This window comes from Halichoerus grypus, chromosome 7 (assembly GCF_964656455.1).
Source record: "Halichoerus grypus chromosome 7, mHalGry1.hap1.1, whole genome shotgun sequence".
NCBI classification, from domain to species: domain Eukaryota; kingdom Metazoa; phylum Chordata; class Mammalia; order Carnivora; family Phocidae; genus Halichoerus; species Halichoerus grypus.
In genome coordinates this window covers 87,454,669-87,473,110 of record NC_135718.1, presented here as the reverse complement: position 1 = coordinate 87,473,110, position 18,442 = coordinate 87,454,669, and the positions used below count along the sequence as shown (strand labels likewise).

General features: G+C 46.1%; 2 protein-coding genes across 4 annotated transcripts in view; one reads left to right on the top strand and one right to left on the bottom strand.

The window, feature by feature from the left end:
- LIN9 (lin-9 DREAM MuvB core complex component) overlaps positions 1-12,621 on the top strand; it is a 68,344-nt gene extending 55,723 nt beyond the window's left edge. For all 3 annotated transcript variants that reach the window (XM_036118061.2, XM_036118062.2, XM_036118063.2), the window contains 4 exons: positions 6,429-6,554; positions 10,227-10,406; positions 10,561-10,658; positions 11,140-12,621. In XM_036118061.2, the coding sequence (XP_035973954.1) occupies positions 6,429-6,554; positions 10,227-10,406; positions 10,561-10,658; positions 11,140-11,245 (510 nt within the window). In that variant the 3' untranslated portion in view covers positions 11,246-12,621. The remainder of the gene's footprint in view (positions 1-6,428; positions 6,555-10,226; positions 10,407-10,560; positions 10,659-11,139) is intronic.
- A 3,667-nt stretch (positions 12,622-16,288) lies between these two features.
- MIXL1 (Mix paired-like homeobox) lies at positions 16,289-18,031 on the bottom strand. The gene is made up of 2 exons (XM_036118076.2): positions 17,675-18,031; positions 16,289-16,594 (listed from the first exon to the last, which is right to left on the bottom strand). The coding sequence occupies exons 1-2, from the start codon at positions 18,029-18,031 to the stop codon at positions 16,289-16,291; spliced, it is 663 nt and encodes a 220-aa protein (XP_035973969.2).
- Positions 18,032-18,442: the final 411 nt, after the last annotated feature.

Genomic DNA, 18,442 nt, shown 5'->3' with positions numbered 1-18,442 from the left:
GGGGCTCGATCCCAGGACCCAGGGATCATGACCTGAGCCGAAGGCAGTTGCTCAACCAGCTGAGCCACCTAGGCGCCCCTGGATGAGTTCTTCAAACCAGTGAATTCAACCAAATAGTTACTATTTCAAAAACTTTCAAACATCCACTTTCAAAAACTTCTTCTAGAGAATGGGGGGGGAAAAAAAAGGAACACTTTCCAATTCATTTTATAATGCTTGAATAATTTATCAAAATCTAATGCATTGCAAGAATCCTAAATAAAATATTAACAAATGGGAATTTCTGTGTTTAGAAAGGTACCCCAGGGTGCCTGGCTGGCTCAGTCGGTTAAGCATCTGACTTCGACAAGATCATGATCCCAGGGTCCTGGGATCGAGTCTCACACCAGGCTCCTTGCTCAGCGGGGAGCCTGCTTCTCCCTCTGCCTGCTCTGCCTGCCGCTCTCCCCGCTGGTGCTCTCTCTCTCTCTCTGACAAATAAATAAAATCTTTTTTAAAAAAAAGAAAGAGGGGCGCCTGGATGGCTCAGTTCGTTGGGTGTCCACCTTTGGCTCAGGTCATGATCCCAGGGTCCTGGGATGGAGCCCCACATCGGGCTCCCTGCTCAGCGGAGAGCCTGCTTCTCCCTGCTTGTGGTCTCTCTCTGTCAAATAAATAAATAAAAAGAAAGATGAAACAGATAGCAATTGATTTTAGGGGATCTCCAGGTTGTCATAAATCAACAACCTTCTACTCATGTTAATATCTTGATTATTACAATGCAAAACATTCAAACATTTAACAAAAGAATTCCAGTTGGTAAACATAACCTGGTCATTGGTAATAAAATATTTAAAACACGCACCCTCACGACATCTGGCTGGCTCAGTTAGAAGAGTGTGCAACTCCTGATCTCAGGGTTGTGTGTTCGTGCCCCATGTTGGGTGTGGAGATTACTAAAAAATAAAGTCTTTTTTTTTTTAAAGATTTTATTTATTTATTTGTCAGAGAGAGAGAGAGCACACAAGCAGGAGGAGAAGCAGACTCCCTGCTGAGCAAGGAGCCCAATGCAGGACTCACTCCCAGGACCCCGAGATCAAACCTGACCCAAAGGCAGATGTTCAGTTGAGCCACTTCCTGCTCCGCGGGAAGCCTGCTTCTCCCTCTCCCACTCCCCCTGCTTGTGTTCCCTCTCTCGCTGTACCTCTCTCTGTCAAATAAATAAATAAAATCTTTAAAAAAAAAAAAATAAATAAATAAATAAATAAAGTAGCAGGTAAGGGGCACCTGGGTGGCTCAGTCGTTGGGTGTCTGCCTTCGGCTCAGGTCATGGTCCCAGGGTCCTGGGATCCAGCCCCTCATCCTCCTTGCTTGGCGGGGAGCCTGCTTCTCCCTCTCCTACTCCCCCTGTTTGTGTTCCCTCTCTCGCTGTCTCTCTCCCTCTCTCTGTCAAATAAATAAATAAAATCTTAAAAAAATAAAATAAAAAATAAAGTAGCAGGTAAAATGAATGCTGTTGCAAATTGTGTTGATTTTTGAAGAGATGCTAGCGACTAGTGGTATCAGAAGTATGTTCAGGAATGTTTTTGATACCTGTATTTATTACAAACAAATGGTGGAGCAGGATGGATTTATTTCAAAGTACCTCCTTTGTATTACATATAACAAACAAACCATACCTTTAAGTGGAATCCTCAAAAAGTAAACAGGTGTATGATCTGTGATTTGGGGATTAGTCTTGGAATGTAAACAAAATGTGGCAAATATCCTTAGAGACTGTGCCAGTTCTAATATATTGATGTAAAATATGTATAGCACCTTGTAGAGTGGTAAAAATCAAATGCTATCTTTTAATCTTTATTTTTAAGATTTTATTTATTTATTTATTTATTTGAAAGCACAAGCAGGGAGAGAGGGAGAGGAAGACTCCCCGCTGAGCAGAGAACCCGATGCGGGGCTCAATCCCAGGACCCTGAGATCATGACCTGAGCCGAAGGCAGACGCTTAACTGACTGAGCCACCCAGGGACCCCACTATCCTTTAATCTTAACATAGCTGTTACTCATCCTGTTTTGTACATTACTTGTGAATTGGAATTTTACAGAGTATTTCAGGGACAAATACAAATGATTCAGTTCCTTCTTTGCAGAAGAAAGAATCCCAGATATTATAATGTGAGATTTTATTTTTAATATTTACAGAACTATTATTTTAAAAAACCTTCAGAAATATAACAATTCTTTCAGATTTATGAATTATAAATTTTCTGGGTATACATTCCATTTATTCCTTATAACTTTCTTCCTTTTTTTTTTATGAAGCTTCAGGTTAATGACAGGAAACTAACTGAACATTTACACTGCTAACCCCTAGTGTTTTTAGCACCAAGGAGGAGTGATTTTATCTACCTTATCTCCACCCAGCCTCCACCCTAACAAATATTCAATTTTATTTAATTAATTTAATTTTGAAGTTGAAAGCTAAATTATGTTCTATTTTTACCAATGTCCTGATAAGTTTATTGTTTCTCGCCTCAAAGGACTGGGCATACCGCTTTGTTCAAAGTTTATTTTCTTATGGAATTTGCAAAGAAAATAAAATATTGGCCTGATGAAGTCTCCTTTGAATTTAGAAAGCTTAATTGTTTATCTTATACTTTACTCAGGAAAAGCAAACTAAAACCAAAGTAGTCAAAATATGAACTCAGATGTTCAAACTTTCTATTTGTAAAGTGAAAGGAGAAATTACGTTAGCTTATATTAAAATGCTTAGTCGGGGCGCCTGGGTGGCTCAGTTGTTAAGCGTCTGCCTTCGGCTCAGGTCATGATCCCGGGGTCCTGGGATCGAGCTCCGCATCGGGCTCCCTGCTCCGCAGGAAGCCTGCTTCTCCCTCTCCCACTCCCCCTGCTTGTGTTCCCTCTCTCGCTGTGTCTCTCTCTGTCAAATAAATAAATAAAAAATGTTTAAAAAATAAAAATAAAAATAAAATAAAATGCTTAGTCACTTTTATAATCCAAAAAAGACAAATTTCTCAATCATACACCTGAGACGTTTTTATGGAGTTCATTGAGAGTTGAAGCTTTGAGCAGACTTTTCTAGGGCAAATTATATAGTATATTAAAGTCAGTGAAAATTTGAGGTTATTCGTTTCAATATGCCAATATGAATATCTTAAAAATACACATACAGAGCATTCACAAACAAATTAATAGTGCATATGGTATTAATTAAAATAGGTTTGAATTGCTTTAGCACTATATAAAAGTAGATATTGAACCAGTAGTCTAATTACTTTCCCACTTTGAAAATATCTCTTGTCATACCTGGAAGTTAGTAATAATTCAAGAGTAGGAAAAAGGATCTGTCCCTGAGAATTCTGTCTTAACCATGTTTAAAACCTCGTATCAGTGGTTCTCTGGGTAATATGGTCTCTGTGCTTCTTCCCACTGTCCTGTCCACCACTTTGTAAGTTGGTTTTCTTGTCCAAAATGTGTTGTCAGAATTGTCCCTGTCATGTTCGGTCCCAGGACCCTGAGATCATGACCTGAGCCAAAGGCAGACGCTTAACTGACTGAGCCACCCAGGCGCCCCTCTAACAGCTTTATTGAGGTATTAGTCACATACCACACAATTCACCCATTTACAGAAAGTGAACCATTCAGTGGTTTTGAGTTTATAGTTCAATTGACGGGTTATACAGCCATCATCACAGTTAGTTTTAGAATATTATCATCATTCCCAAAAGAAACCGCATAGTTTTTAGCAGTCACTCCTCATTTCCCCTCTGACCCCCCACCCCATACCTAGGCAACCACTAATCTAATTTCTGTCCACCTATTCTGGATGTTTGCTGTGAACGAAGTCTTGCAGTACGTGGTCCTTTGTGACTGGGTCCTTCCCTGTGGCGTTGTGTGTGTATCGGTACTTTTCTTGACAAATAACGTGCCAGTGTGCAGACTCACCGCGTTTTTATCCATTCCTCCATCGATGGTGCTTGGGTTGCTTCCACTCATTGGCTCCTAGGAGTTAGGCTATGTGAACATGTGTATATAAGGTTTTATGGAGACATATGTTGTCAGTCCCGTTGGGTCCGTGCCTGAAAGTGGAGTTGCTAAATCATGCGGTAACTTGATGTGCCGGCCTTGGAGGGACTGCCAGGCTATTTCCCAAAAGAACACAGATTTGGATGTGATTTTCCTTTTATCTGTTTGTAAAGTGGACAAGCTTGTAAGAGTGTATTAACCTTTAAATTAACTACAAAAATGCCTTAGATATTTGTTTAAAAGGCTAGCAGGTAAGGGGCGCCTGGGTGGTTCAGTCGATTAAGCATTGACTCTTGATTTCGGCTCAGGTCATGATCTCGGGGTCATGAGATCGAGCCCTGCCTCGGGCTCTGGCCTGAGCATGGAGTCGCTTGAGATTCCCTCTCTCCCTCTGTCCCCCTCTCACACATGCTTTCTCTCTCTCTCTCTCAGAAAGTAAATAAATAAATAAATGACTCTCTCTCTCAAATAAGTAAATTTTTTTTTTAAAGATTTTATTTATTTACACAGCGAGAGAGGGAACACAAGCAGGGGGAGTGGGAGAGGGAGAAGCAGGCTTCCCGCCAAGCAGAGAGCCCGATGTGGGGCTTGATCCCAGGACCCCAGGATCATGACCTGAGCCAAAGGCAGACGCGTAACGACTGAGCCACCCAGGCGCCCCTCAAATAAGTAAATATTTTTTAAAAAGAAAGAAAAAGATAGTTAGCCTAATAGAAAACAGGAAAGAGAATTGAACAGATACATTTTAAAAAGAGGATATTCAGGAGCGTCTGGGTGGCTCAGTCAGTTGAGCATCTACCTTGGGCTCGTGTCATTGTCCCGGAGTCCCAGGATCGAGCCCTGCGTCAGGCTTCCTGCTCAGTGGGGAGTTTGCTTCTCCCTCTGCTCCTCCCCCGCTCGCTCACTCACTCTCTCTCTCAAATAAATAAAATCTTAAAAAAAAAAAAAAGAGGATATTCAGATGTACAAAAAATTTTTGATAAGGTACCCAGCCTCATTAGTAATAGAGAAAATGTGAATTAATACCACAAAGAGATATCGCTCACACCCTCTAAAGTGGCTAATATTCAAACACTTAAAATATCAAAGATCGGAAAATATGTCAAGCGGCCAGAACTTTTTTTTAAGACTTTATTTATTTGAGAGGGGGGGTGGGGGAGGGGCAGAGGGAGAGAGAGAATCCCAAGCAGAGATTGTGCTGAGCGTGGAGCCTGATGTGGGGCTTGATCTTGCCACCCTGAGATCATGACCTGAGCCGAAACCAGGAGTCGGACGTCTAACTGACTGAGCCACCCAGGCATCCCAGCCAGAACTTCCTTATTCCATCACTTTGGGGAACTCTTTGGCTCTGTCTACTAAAACTACACATGTGGGTACCTAAGTACAAAATGTTCTAGAGGCACTATTCATATTGACCAAGAACTAGGTGCAGCCCTATTATCCAATAACAAATGGAACCAATAGAATGGCTGATTATATCATATTTCTACAAAGGAATTTCTACACCACAGTGAATGAACTGTGGATATGCACAGCCATGTGGATGAACCCAAGCCCACCAATAAAGGATAGATTTAGCTTTTTTATTTATTTATTTTTTAAGATTTTTATTTATTTATTTGACAGAGAGAGGGAGCACATGCAGGGGGAGTGGGAGAGGGAGAAGCAGGCCTCCCGCGGAGCAGGGAGCCTGATGTGGGGCTTGATCCCAGGACCTTGGGATCATAACCTGAGCCAAAGGCAGCCGCTTAACAACTGAGCCACCCAGGCACCCCAGATTTAGCTTTTTTAGAGAAAAAAAAAAGTGAATGGTAGATGTCCCAATGCTCCTAAGAATAGTCTCCTAAATAACAATAATACTGTTTTCACACACAAGAAGTAGAACATTGAGGACAGACAACTTCAATAAACTTCTGTTGTTTTAGAATAGTCAGATCTCATGTTAGATCACTGAAAGTGCACTGCTCAAAAAAATCCTTATCGGGGCGCCTGGGTGGCTCAGTCGGTTGAGCATTGAACTCTTGATTTCAGCTCAGATCATGATCTCAGGGTCGTGAGATCGAGCCCCAAGTTGGGCTCCTCACTGAGCGTGGCGTTGGCTTGGGATTCTCCCGCTCCTTCTGCCCCTCCCCCCACCCCGTGTGTGCTGTCTCTAAAAAAAAAATCCTTATCAAAATCTGATTTTGGGGGCGCCTGGGTGGTCCAGTCGGTTAAGCGTCTGCCTTCAGCTCAGGTCAGGATCCCAGAGTCCTGGGATCGAGCCCCACGTCGGGCTCCCTGCTCAGCAGCGGAGTCTGCTTCTCCCCCTCCCCCTGCTCATGCTCTCCCTCTCGCTCACTCTCTCTCTCTTCCAAATAAATAAATAAATAAATCTTTATTTAAAAAATCAGATTTTTTTCCTTGCAGAAATCCTATTCCATGCCGATCGGCATTGAATTTCAGCGGAGATATGCAACAATCGTTCTGGAGCTTGAGCAGCTCAACAAGGACCTCAACAAAGTTTTGCATAAAGTTCAGCAGTACTGCTATGAGGTAGGTGATGTGTATAAATTTCCCCTGAGGGCCTGTGCCCCCCTCCCCCACTCTTTTATTTGAAGCTAAATACTGTTACTTACCTTCACATTTTAGAAAATTCAAACTACACCAACATCTCTATCAGGTCCTTTAGCAGAACCGTATTTTACGTACATTTTTACTCGTTTTAGCATTAGTGTCGAAGAGTGCTTTACACACAGTCAGCTCTCAATTCTGTTGATTTTTGTTTCAATTACAAATGGTACTGCTCTTGAAAAAAATATAGAAAAATCCAGAAAAATGATTACTCTTAAACTCTTAATTCCACAATCCCAAATACTGTATTTTGGTTTATTTCCCCTTAGTATTTTATATAGATAGATAGATAGATAGATAGATAGATAGATAGATAGATAGATATAATGCTTTTTCTCACAAAGTTATGATCATGCTGTGTATACAGTTTTGTTTCCTCTTGCTTTAAATTTTACATTAGAACTATGGATTCTTGAACTTTAAGTATGTAGAGCATAGGGTTATTTGTGAATTATTATCGTGTACATAAAATTATACATATGAAGGCAGTTCAGTGGTTTCACCTCAAATGTGATTTTCTTACAACAAGGTAAGAAGTGACAGATGAGTTTAGAATGCTCCAGCACTTGCATTTTTAGAGGTTTTATGTTTCCTGTGAGCCACGTCCATTTGTGACATGAGGTTCTTCAACAGTTAGCTCTTTATGACACTAACCTCCTAGTTAGTCCCGAAGATCTGCCGTAGGCCATGTTATCAACCTGTCCACCTGGAGCTGAAGGAAATGAACTGTGTTTGCCTGAAACTATACTCAGACTATTTTGCTCATTCCTCTAGCCATCATTATCATTTATTTTTATTTTCCCAGTAGTTGTCCCCTACATAGCAGTAAGCATTGTCCTAGCGATTAGATTTCTCCCTCCGGACCAGCTACTAACCCACGAGAGACACAAACCAAGCAGTCCGAGACCGCGCAGAACAAAGCTGACAACACGCGCAGAAGTGGACTGCTCATCACTCTTGTTGTATAATTTCAGTATGTACACAGGGCCTTTTGTGATAGGCCCATTTCCCCATGAAGTAAAATGATTTCATTTTCACAAAGCTCTTGGGGAAGTACAATATTGATTTGATTTGCTTTTTAAAGATAGATTGATTGATTGATTTGAGAGAGAGAGTACGTGTAAGTAGGGGCAGAGGAAGAGAGAATCTCAAGCAGACTCCCTCCTGAGCAGGGAGCCCAACACGGGGCTCGATCCCAGGACCCTGAGATCATGACCTGAGCCGAAGGCAGATGCTCAACCGACTGAGCCACCCAGGAGCCCCTACAATATTGATTTTAAAATGCGTAAACAGTATGATTAAGCAATTCTATTTCTGATATATACCAAACAGATTTGTGAACTTCTATTTACCACTAGAATGTTCATAGCACCTAAAACTAATAGAATTTTTTTAAAGCGTTAGAGAAAGGTGATTCATTGCAGCATTCCTGGTATTTGCAAAATATTAGAAAAAACATAAATGCCCATATATAGGGAATTGGCTAAGTAACTTATGGTACATCCACGCCGTGGAGTACCTTGCTGCTGTAAGAACGAACAAGGAAGCTCTCCATTTACTGATATGGAGTGATTTCCAGGATGTATTAAGTGAAAAAAATAAAGTACATGGAAGTATATATAGTAATTGTTTCCTTTGGAGTAAGCAGAAATATGTAAAAATAAAATACACATATATCCTCTTAGTTTTTCAAGAATAAACACAGGAAGGATAAACTAGAACTAATTTGGGGATGGGGCAGGGATCGGGGAGTGAGGGGAGTGACATTTCTCTGAATGTTTGTTTTCTCAATAAATACAGATGAACTCCAAAATGGAGTATAAATAGAAGTAAACAAACCTAACTCTGTGTCAAAGGAATAACATAAAGGAGACAAAAATGAATCCAAATAACCTGAACTTAGTATTTTGACCCTATACCCTTAGTCTGAAGATAAATCGAACTTTAAATAAATAATGAACTCTAGTTAGTAAGGTTTTCACTCCTGGTGGTATGGATTCGCAGTTCTGAAACTCTGCATTCTAGGATGGAGCACATGAGTAAGTATATCGCAGATCGGGGAGGCCTGCCCTCTCACCTCTGGAGAAGGCAGTTATGAAGATGGGAGACTACACCAAACCCTGTGGTGTTGGGTTAGAATAGGGAGAATCGGTCTGATTTCGTGATTCATTTTATTTTTATGACGTAGCTACGTGGGTGTGTGTGCGCGCGGGTGCACGCACACGCTGAGAGAGCCCAGAAGCCCAGAAGCACACACCTGACGGCACTGAGCACGCCCAGCACTCGATCGTGGTTTCCAAATGCTGCTCTCCAATAAAAGGAAGCAGGGCTCCTTGAAAAAGAGACTTGATTCCAGAGGCTGGACCGTCTCACTGTGCCCCCCAGCTTACAGGAGCGTGTCCAACAGGACCGGCTGGACACCATCCCCACTGACTAGATCTGGGGCAGTTTGGGTGTCAGCATAAGTGACTACACTCAGAGATTAGAACCCTTTGAGTAAAGTAAGAATCCATGAGTCCATACTAATATTAACCACTTAACCAATTAATTTTTAAGGGAAAGTTCTTAGAGTAAAATGCCAGCTAGCAACTGTAGGAGGAATGGTAGAGTGAGAGGAATGGCGCCTGGCAGCCATCACCGCAGAAACTGGTAAAGGCAGGGTGCTCAGTAAAACTTGAGGGTCAAAGGGTGAGGACGAGGAGCCTCCAAATCTCTCTTCACAAATTCTTACTCGTTCCAAAGGGGAAAATCCCATCCCGTGGGGAAATCTGGCCGACACCTGACTCCCTTAACCGAGTGATCAGAGATACCGCAACCAGTAATGGGACAGATCAGCATCAGGGGCCTCCTGACCAAGATGCCCTGAGCAAGAACTCAGCATCACTCTTGTATTCCTCCCCAAAATGCATGACTTCAGTCTAATCACAAGGAAACAGCCAAACCCATGTTGAAGGACAGTAGACAAAATAATTGGCTGGTACTCTTCCAGAATATCATGATATTTCATGAAAGAGGAGCTGTTCCAGAATAAAAGAATCTACAGAGACATGACAACCAGATGTCTCTGGCGGGGGGTGGGGCGTGGGGGGGACTTACGTGTTGGGATGGTTGATGGACTGTGCACATGCCCTTTTAGAAGAATATGGTCTCCTATCGGTGGGAAATTTCCCAGTTGTGACAGTTGCCCTGTGGGAATGTACTTCGGAAATGCAGACTAGAGTGTTTAGGGGGAAAGAGGCACAGTGTTTGCAGCTTATTGTCAAATAGTTAAGGGGAAAACATTATATCTGTTATACAGAGAGAGATCAAATGTTGCCACACGGAATAAACAAGAAACTGAATCTGGGTAAAAGATTTTTAGGAGTATTTTTTCTATTCCTTTTTAGCAGTTTGAAATTATATCAAAATTAAAAGTTGCCAAAAATATAAAATCAAGAAAAGAAAACCAAGAAGAAACATTTCTTCTGGTGTGAGGCCCATTTTCGTTATAAAGGCTAGTTTTGTAAACACCCACATCTGAAGACAGGGCACGAACACACAGACATCGTCTGGCCTGGTGACCGTCCATCTCATGTTGGAATCCTCTGTTTCCAGCTCGCTCCAGACCAGGGCCTGCAGCCTGCGGACCAGCCCACGGATATGAGACGGAGGTGTGAGGAGGAAGCCCAGGAGATTGTCCGGCACGCCAACTCCTCCACTGGACAGCCCTGTGTTGAGAACGAAAATCTCACAGACTTAATCTCCAGGCTCACCGCTATTTTATTACAAATTAAGGTACATCTCCGAGACAACATTCTCTTCATTTTGATACCTACACAAACTGCACTAATTTGTTGATAAATGATTATAATACACAGATTGTATCAGGTATTTTGTGTCTGTATTTGAACTATAATTCAATTAAAATTTGAAATATTTTTTCCTTTAGTGTCTGGCAGAAGGAGGAGACCTGAATTCCTTTGAGTTCAAATCACTTACAGATTCATTAAATGATATCAAGAGTACAATAGATGCTTCTAATATCAGGTAATTCGTTAGGTGGACTCTAATCATTTTTCTAAGTTCATGGGGATTTCCAGTAAAGTTTTAAGAATTATGCATATTTGTGAAGCATTCCTATAATTTTTACCCTGTAAATAAATTCCAAAAGAACTTTTCAGTTATATCCCGTCTATTGACAGAATAGAAAGTTCACATGGATTTGGTTTATGTAAAGGAATCCGAAGACCTACGGTATTTGGGTTTGGGTTGGTGTGGGGGCTCCACTGAGTAGTTTCCCCAGAGAGACACTCTCACCCTCGCCCGCACCCCCACAGCTCCTTTGCCCCCTCCAGCAGCCCTTCCCGTCACGGCTGCAGCCGGGGGGTAGCTGGTGTGATGGGGGGCTTTAGTCCTTCCTCGGGTCATTATCTTCGCTGCTTTTTGGACTAAAATTCGGCTCTTCCTTTGTTAACAAGTATTTTCCTAACGTCACGAAATAAGGGAGTGAACCGTGTTTCTTCTTCAGTTGCTTTCAGAATAACGTAGAAATCCACGTTGCACACATTCAGAGTGGCCTGAGCCAGATGGGAAACCTGCACGCCTTCGCAGCCAACGACACCAACAGGGACTGAGGGGGAGCCTCCACTGTTCGCGCTGCACAGGGCACGGCGCTCCCTGCACTGAGGCTTCCAGCACCAGATAACCAGATAACCCAAGCGCTGGAAAGCAAGGGAAATGTAAATCTCCAACTAGGGCGTTTTAATATACTATACTGCTTCGTAAACCAGCATTGCTGACCAGCATTCTATTTATTTTTCTTTTTATTATTCAGCTGCAGTAGCATCGCTTATGTTACATGTTTATAAGCAAGTATTTTTAAACTGAAACTGAACGTAATAGGCTTTCACGGAAGAGTATGCTGACCCTTTTTTGAACGTGCATGAATTCAGCCCAGCACGCGCAGACAGCTGCAGTGGGGGGGGGGGTGTGGGCACGCGCAGACACGGGCTCCTTGCGCTGCCAGGGGGCAGTCCGGAACTCCGGCCAGAGGACTGCGGCGCGGGCTCCGTTAGCTCCTCACCCTGCCAGTCTCTGGAAGAGAGCGCCCTCGAGAGATGGGCAGGCATGTGTGCAGGAAGCCTCTGGAATAGCAATGGGAGATGCGGACTTGACAAGTATGCGGGACGGATACTTGCAGTGTGACACGGCTTGAGAGATCATTTTATAATAATAACTATTTTAATTTATCATAATTTATAAAAGAAACCTTTGTTGTTTGTCTGTTGAAAGAAAATGAAGGAGCAGGAAAAAAATAAATTACTTGCAAAATGCTACATTTCAGCAAGTGGATTTGGCATGACTTTTCCCGTCAATTCAGGACAAAAAGTGCTATTGTTAGACTTATTTAAAAAGACTGATAACACACTATTTTCATATTTTGTTTATTTGCACAACTTTTGAACCAGATGACTGGTTAAAATCCAACCGTATACAATTTATAAAGTCAAAAGATTTTATAAGGAAAACAAATAAAATAACCAGTGCTGTGAAATGCAGAAAAAAAGGTTTGTATTTGGTTGTGGGGTTTTTTTGTTGTTTTTTGGTTTTTTAAAGGAAAAACCCTGCCTAAAATGTTAATCTTGTAAAAAGTGTGTATTTGGAATTTTCTTTGTTTTAATATAGAATATTATAAAGTCAAAATATAATAAAATTGTTTTCAGATTTGGAGTTTAAGATATAGCTGTAGAAGTGGCTTTGATTCTTTTAGATGTCTCATAAAATGGGACTTTTTATATGTTAATGTATTATAAAACTAAAACGAGATTATTTTCCATTTGAAATTTTTGTATAGTTTAAAAATGCTTCCATATTCTTTGTTGGTCTTGTGCCACTGCAGAACTTTAGTGCAGAGTTTATATTTAGCTAAACTGTTACGTTAATTAAGAAATGCATAAATCCTCTATTCTTAATATTTGTAATTCTAAATAAATTGATCTATGAAAAGTAATACTGCCTACCATTCTCATTTAATTAATACACTTGGTAAGTATTCCTTGTTTGAAAAGTTTTAAGGAACTGTAATTTCCACTGTATTTTATATATACATATGAATATATGTATATTTTAAGATTTTATTTATTAGAGAGAGAGAGTGTGTGAGCGAGAGAGCAGGAGCACGGGGGTGGAGAGGAGAGGCAGGAGCAGGCTCCTCGCCGAGCAGGGAGCCTGATGTGGGGCTCAATCCCAGGACCCCGGGATCACGACCTGAGCCGAAGGCAGATGCTCAACCAACTGAGCCACCCATGTGCCCCTTCCACTGATTTATATTTTTAGGGGAAACAATACAGATTAATCACCAAGTCATCTTGAATTACGATATCATCCAATATGACTTTAAGGGAGGGGGTTTTTCCATCTGTACAAATCACAGTGAAAAAACACTTCACCAGTTCTTGGCTTACTGTAGACCCAGTGAGAGGTTGGTTTTAATACAGTCCGCCTAGGGGCACCTGGGTCACCATGCTGCCACGGCCCAGCACATTTCGCAAGTTCTAAAGAGCCATCAATGCCACATGCTGTGTAGGTTTGGTTCTGAAAGACTTTCGCTAAGTCCCCCAAAACCAGATTCGCTTGCCACCGTTGAGAATCTACCAAAAGATTTGCCTGTTCAATTCTTTCTCTTAAATTCAGGCACTTTCTGAGCCTGTGTCGTTACCACCTCTCTCGCTCGGCCCGGCCACCATCCCCGCCAGTCTGGAAGTCTTCGGTCATCCCTACCTTCTCTGCAGTGTCCACTCTGCCCCCTCAACTGCAACATTCGGGGAGTGATAGTCTTAAACTGCAGAATAGGTCATGTTCTCTCCATCTAAGGCCTTAGGGCTCTCAGAACAAACTCAGAACGTTTCCACAAGACCCAGAAAGCCACGTATGGTCTGACATCCTCAATTTCTCCGTCCTGCTTCTTCCGCCACGGGGCCTTTGCACGTGCACTTTCCTCGCCTCACCTTGGTGACTCCTGACCATCCTACACGTCAGTTTCTCAGCTAAGCTTTCCTTGACCACACCACACCGTCTCCAGGTCCTCCTGTATCTCTCTGTGCAGCGCGCACCACATTTGCAATTTTACATTTCTTCTTGGGTCTGCCTGCTGGCCTCTCTACTCCTGGCTTGGCTCACCATTTTATCTCCAGGCTGTGATAGAGTGCCTGTTCATAGGCAGCAAATGTTTGTGCAGTGAGCAAACAAGAGTTTCAAAAGAGCTCGAACCAACATCAGTGTCACTAGAACCAGCATGGGGTTTTCCATGATGATTGCTTTGCAAGATGAGACTACTCCCTTGGATGCAGAAATTCTGCTTTGGGGGGTTGCCTTTAAGCATTATCACTCATCCTGGTCCTGACTAAAAAGGCCAGGCCAATACAGGAGGCATTATTTGCTGGTGGAGAGATGGGTGGACGGAGTCCCAGGTTTGAGTCACTTGTGATCTGAACCATACAGTTTCTTGTTCTTTAGAACAATAATAGCCCCTACCTTATACGGCATGGTAAGGATTAAACACACAGTGCCTGTAACACATTTAGCAGTTACGGTCTCTTGAGAGTTCAAGGGAGGTGCAGACTAATGTTCCTGGAGGGTCCCACAATTTTTTTAAAAATTAAAAATAAGATTTAAACATTTATAGATTTTGTAGGTATTCGCTAGGGAAAACACAATGTAAGGGCAATAATCCAATTAATTAATAAGCTCTTTGGGCGCCTGGGTGGCTCAGTTGGTTAAGCGACTGCCTTTGGCTCAGGTCATGATCCTGGAGTCCCTGGATCGAGTCCCGCATCGGGCTCCCTGCTCTGCAGGGAGTCTGCTTCTCCCTCTGACCCTCCCCCCTCTCATGTGCTCTCTCTCATTCTCTCTCTCTCAAATAAATAAATAAATAAATAAATCTTTAAAAAAAAAAAAAAAATTAATAAGCTCTTTGCAAGATTTACCTCTACGTGTGACCCTTAGTGGACTCTAAGTTCCGAGTGTCAGGTTTTCAGTCTTGTGGGTGTGAATGTCTGTAGTCTCGCACCTGTCCGGGTCACCTGTCCAAATGCAAAGGGACTGCGGAGCAGGACGCAGGGCACACCGCAAGCACTTCAATAACCGCAGCTAATGTTTACCATCTTGTGTTTGGTTTCAGACCATTTTCAAGGGTTCGGTAGCCAGGTCTGCCACTAAAGCCCGAACTGTCTCCCGCTGCTTCTCGCAATGCATTTGCTACGCTGAAAACTGCAAGTCACTTGAATAACACCTCTGCGAAAATGAGGGCAACCGGCCTGTGCGATCTCGAAGACATTCCAGGGCGCTCAGACTGTTCCAGTAACATCGGGACAGGAGTCCTGGCCTTAGCCACGGCTCCTGCGGGCCTCCTCCAAGGCGCCGCGTACAGAGACACCCCCCCTATGGCCACCCCCCGTAGACAAAAGTCTCCCTTGGCCCTCAGGAGTTTGAAAACCCTCAAAATATCAACACAGGATTTTAATGGATCTCAGGCTAACTTACACCCTAATTTGCATATATTCTAATGTGTACATTGGGAGAGAGAAATCGGAAGCCAGCACTCATGCGACTAATTTGAACAAGCTCTCAGCATAGCGGCCTAATGACCGAAGGCGAAGGACCACATTTGCAGAGACTGTTCTTTCACAAGCGGTGGAGGATGGCGCCGCACGACGTGCTGTCCAAAGGACCGAACTCATTTCAACAGAATGACAGTGGAGCATCTGTGGAAAGCATTTAATAACCCACTCAAGTTGCACCAAGTACAATTACAAGTGCTAAGGGTAATGTGGGAGTGACTGGAGTAAAAGGTACAAAATCAGGATTCGAGGAAGGTTCAGACTCCGGGGGAGGGGGACCTCAAGTGTCTGAGACAGAGTGGTATTCATTTGGTCCTCGACGATGGACAGGAGGGGCTCGGGGACAGGACCACGCTGTGCACGGGTGACCTCAAGAAGATTTGCATGGCCGCCCCTTTGGCTGGAGATGTTGGAAGGGTAACCCAAAGCTTTTTCCATCTGGTGGCCACGGGAGGCTACCACAGATTTCTAGAGAGCGATGTGTGAAAATCTGAGAAGCCAGAGGCAGGGGGTTCTAGAAATAATCTGCATGCAGAATCACCGCGACGAATGAGTGTAAAGACGATGGGCCACACACACAGAAAAGGAGTGGATCTCGGGGACAGGGTGAGGACTGCGTCCTGGTGAGTTCAAGGTCACACGAGCCTTGGAGGAAGGCGAGAAGCCGGCAGCTGGGGCGCGCAAGGGGAGGGTGAGCCTGGCCGCCGTGTTCTTGGGAAGGGGAGAGGGAGTTCTGACAAAGCAGTGCGGAAGGGAAGAGGGGGACCGGCCACATGGAGCGGGATGCAGATGGAATTGGAGGTGCGGGTTTGGAGGCACCCGGGTCAAAGGACCGTGAGACTCCCGGGGAGGGGCCCGCGGAGGGAGGAGAAGGGGTGAAAGGCTCACAGGCGAAGGGGAGGGAGCATCACAGGGGAGGGCACCGGCGACACCCTCACCGAAGTTAATGGGCGAGTGTCCCTCGCCCCGGAGCCAGAAAGGACAGCCTTCTGATGTGTGTGTCCTCGCCTTCAGGGGCACGGGGCTCCTCGGAGCTTACCCTGACCTCGCCCAGATTCCTCAAGAGTTACCAAAGGCAGAGAAGATGTGTTCCTCCCACGAGTCCAGCTTTGAACCAGTGTCCTCAGAGACGGGAGAGTAGGCTTTGAAGCGCTGACCCTGGCAGCTCGGGTGGGGGATGCCCTCCCCAACCCTGTTGGGATCGGGCAGGCAGTTCACGTCTACTTCAAGAGGCGACTGGGGCTTCAAACATTTCACTTCGGGTCCCCGCACGGCATGGTGGAGGAAAAGCTGGGATCTGGCCGAGGGCTGAAAGGCTTTCCCGCTCTGCCGCCTTGACTTGGCCCGCCGGTTCTGGAACCACACCTGGAAGAGGGCAGAGAAGCAGCTTTGGGTTGAAGTCCTTAACGCTAGTTCACCGTTCCCGAGTTCCCGGTCAACGTGCCCTGCTTCCCTGTCTGGAGCTTCCCCTTTCCAGAAAGCACTTGGGCCAATGGGCCGCCAGGAGTTCAGAGGCCCTGGCTCTCTCTGCCTTACCATTTCCAGGTGCCAAATGGGGAACCCGCCTTGTTCTACCTGGGCATCATATAGGGATATCTACAATGAAAAGTGGGGTGGCAGAATGAGAAGCACTTAGCATTTGAGGATAAAAGGCTTCTAGCCTTGGAGATGACAGGCGGCAAGAGAATTTAGAAAATCGATTTCTGGAAGTGTGGTCCCTTGTCAAATCAATCAAGAAGGGGTTTTTGCTCCGCGGACTTCACTTCTGTGAATACATTTTTCTGCTCACCGTCTCCCAACAAATAGCGAGGGTGTCCTGCTTAGGAAGCCTGTGCGCCACCGGTTGGGGCCGACGGAAGGATTCCACCAGGGACGCAGGTAAACAAGCCCGCTCCTCCCAGGGGTAAAGTGAGGGCTCCTACTTAAAACTGCATGTGGACGCAGACCATGTACAAAAAGGCAGGCTCTTCGTCACCAGCAAGCTCTCGAATTCCGATCTCAATCCCTTTGCAATAAACGCGCCTGGCACGGGGTTTTTCAAACTGTGACAAGAAGCCCCACGTGCTTCAGGCTTTACCCCGAGATGCTACACCCCTTCGAACCCAATACCCGCCAAGAAAGGGGCCTTAGGGGCGCTGGGGGCCACTCGGAGACTCAGCCAGCCCTGCTCTCTCCCAGAGACCGGGGTCCCACCGGTGGAAGCCTCAACCGTGCCTCATCTGTCCCTTCCTGGATCGAGAAAAAGTGTGAAAGTGCTCCTTCTCACCCTCCTGCTCGGGATGGACTTTCTGACCCTTTCAAGGGGCCGGCGGGCGTCCTCGGAGGGGCCCCGATCGTACTGGACGCCGACGGAGGGAAACGGCTGCGTGCGCCCCACCCCATCGCCCCAGCGACGGGTCCCGACACCACCGCCCGGGGGCAGCCCCTGCCCAGCGCGGGGCTCACCTGGATCCTGGACTCGGGCAGCAGGGTGAGCGCGGCCAGGCGTTCGCGCAGGTGGATGTCGGGGTACATGGTCCGGCGGAAGACGAGCTCCAGCAGCTGCAGCTGTTCAGCGCTGAACGACGTGCGCTTGCGGCGCTGGGACGCCGACGGGGCGGGCGCGCCTGCGGGGGGCGCGGGAGGCGCGCGGGGCGGCGCGGGGGGCGGCGCGGCGGGCCCGGGGCCCGCGCCCAGGAAGCCGGCGAAGGGGCCGGGGCCCGGGGCCGGCGGGGCGGCGGCGGGGCCGGGCGGGGGCGCGGGCGGCGCGGGCAGCGCGGGAGCGGCCCCGAAGCCGAGCTGCTGGGACCGAGCCGCGGCCATCGCTGCGCGAGCCAGTGCGCCACCCAAGGGGCGCGGGCCCCCGGTTATAGGGCGCGGGCCGAGGGAGGGGGGCGGCGCGCTCAAAGGGCCGGGCGCGCGGAGACCCGTGTCCCCTCCGGGGGCCGGCCCGCCCCCAGCTCCGCCAGACGCCGTGGGAACTGCCGCTTCCGCCGCCGGGGGCGAGAGGAGGGGAGGCGTGAACTTGGGCCGCACCCCCCCACACACACACCGCCCACCCTCGGCGACCCCCGCCCGCCCGGCCCGCCGGCCGCAATCCACATCCCCAGGCGGGCCTCCCGCTCGGCGGCGCGCCGGGCGGGGGCAGCGACCCTTGCCCGCGTCCTCGGAGCTATTTACTTACCCCCCCCGCCCGCCGGCTACGTGCCAGACCAGGTACCAGGTTGGTCAAAC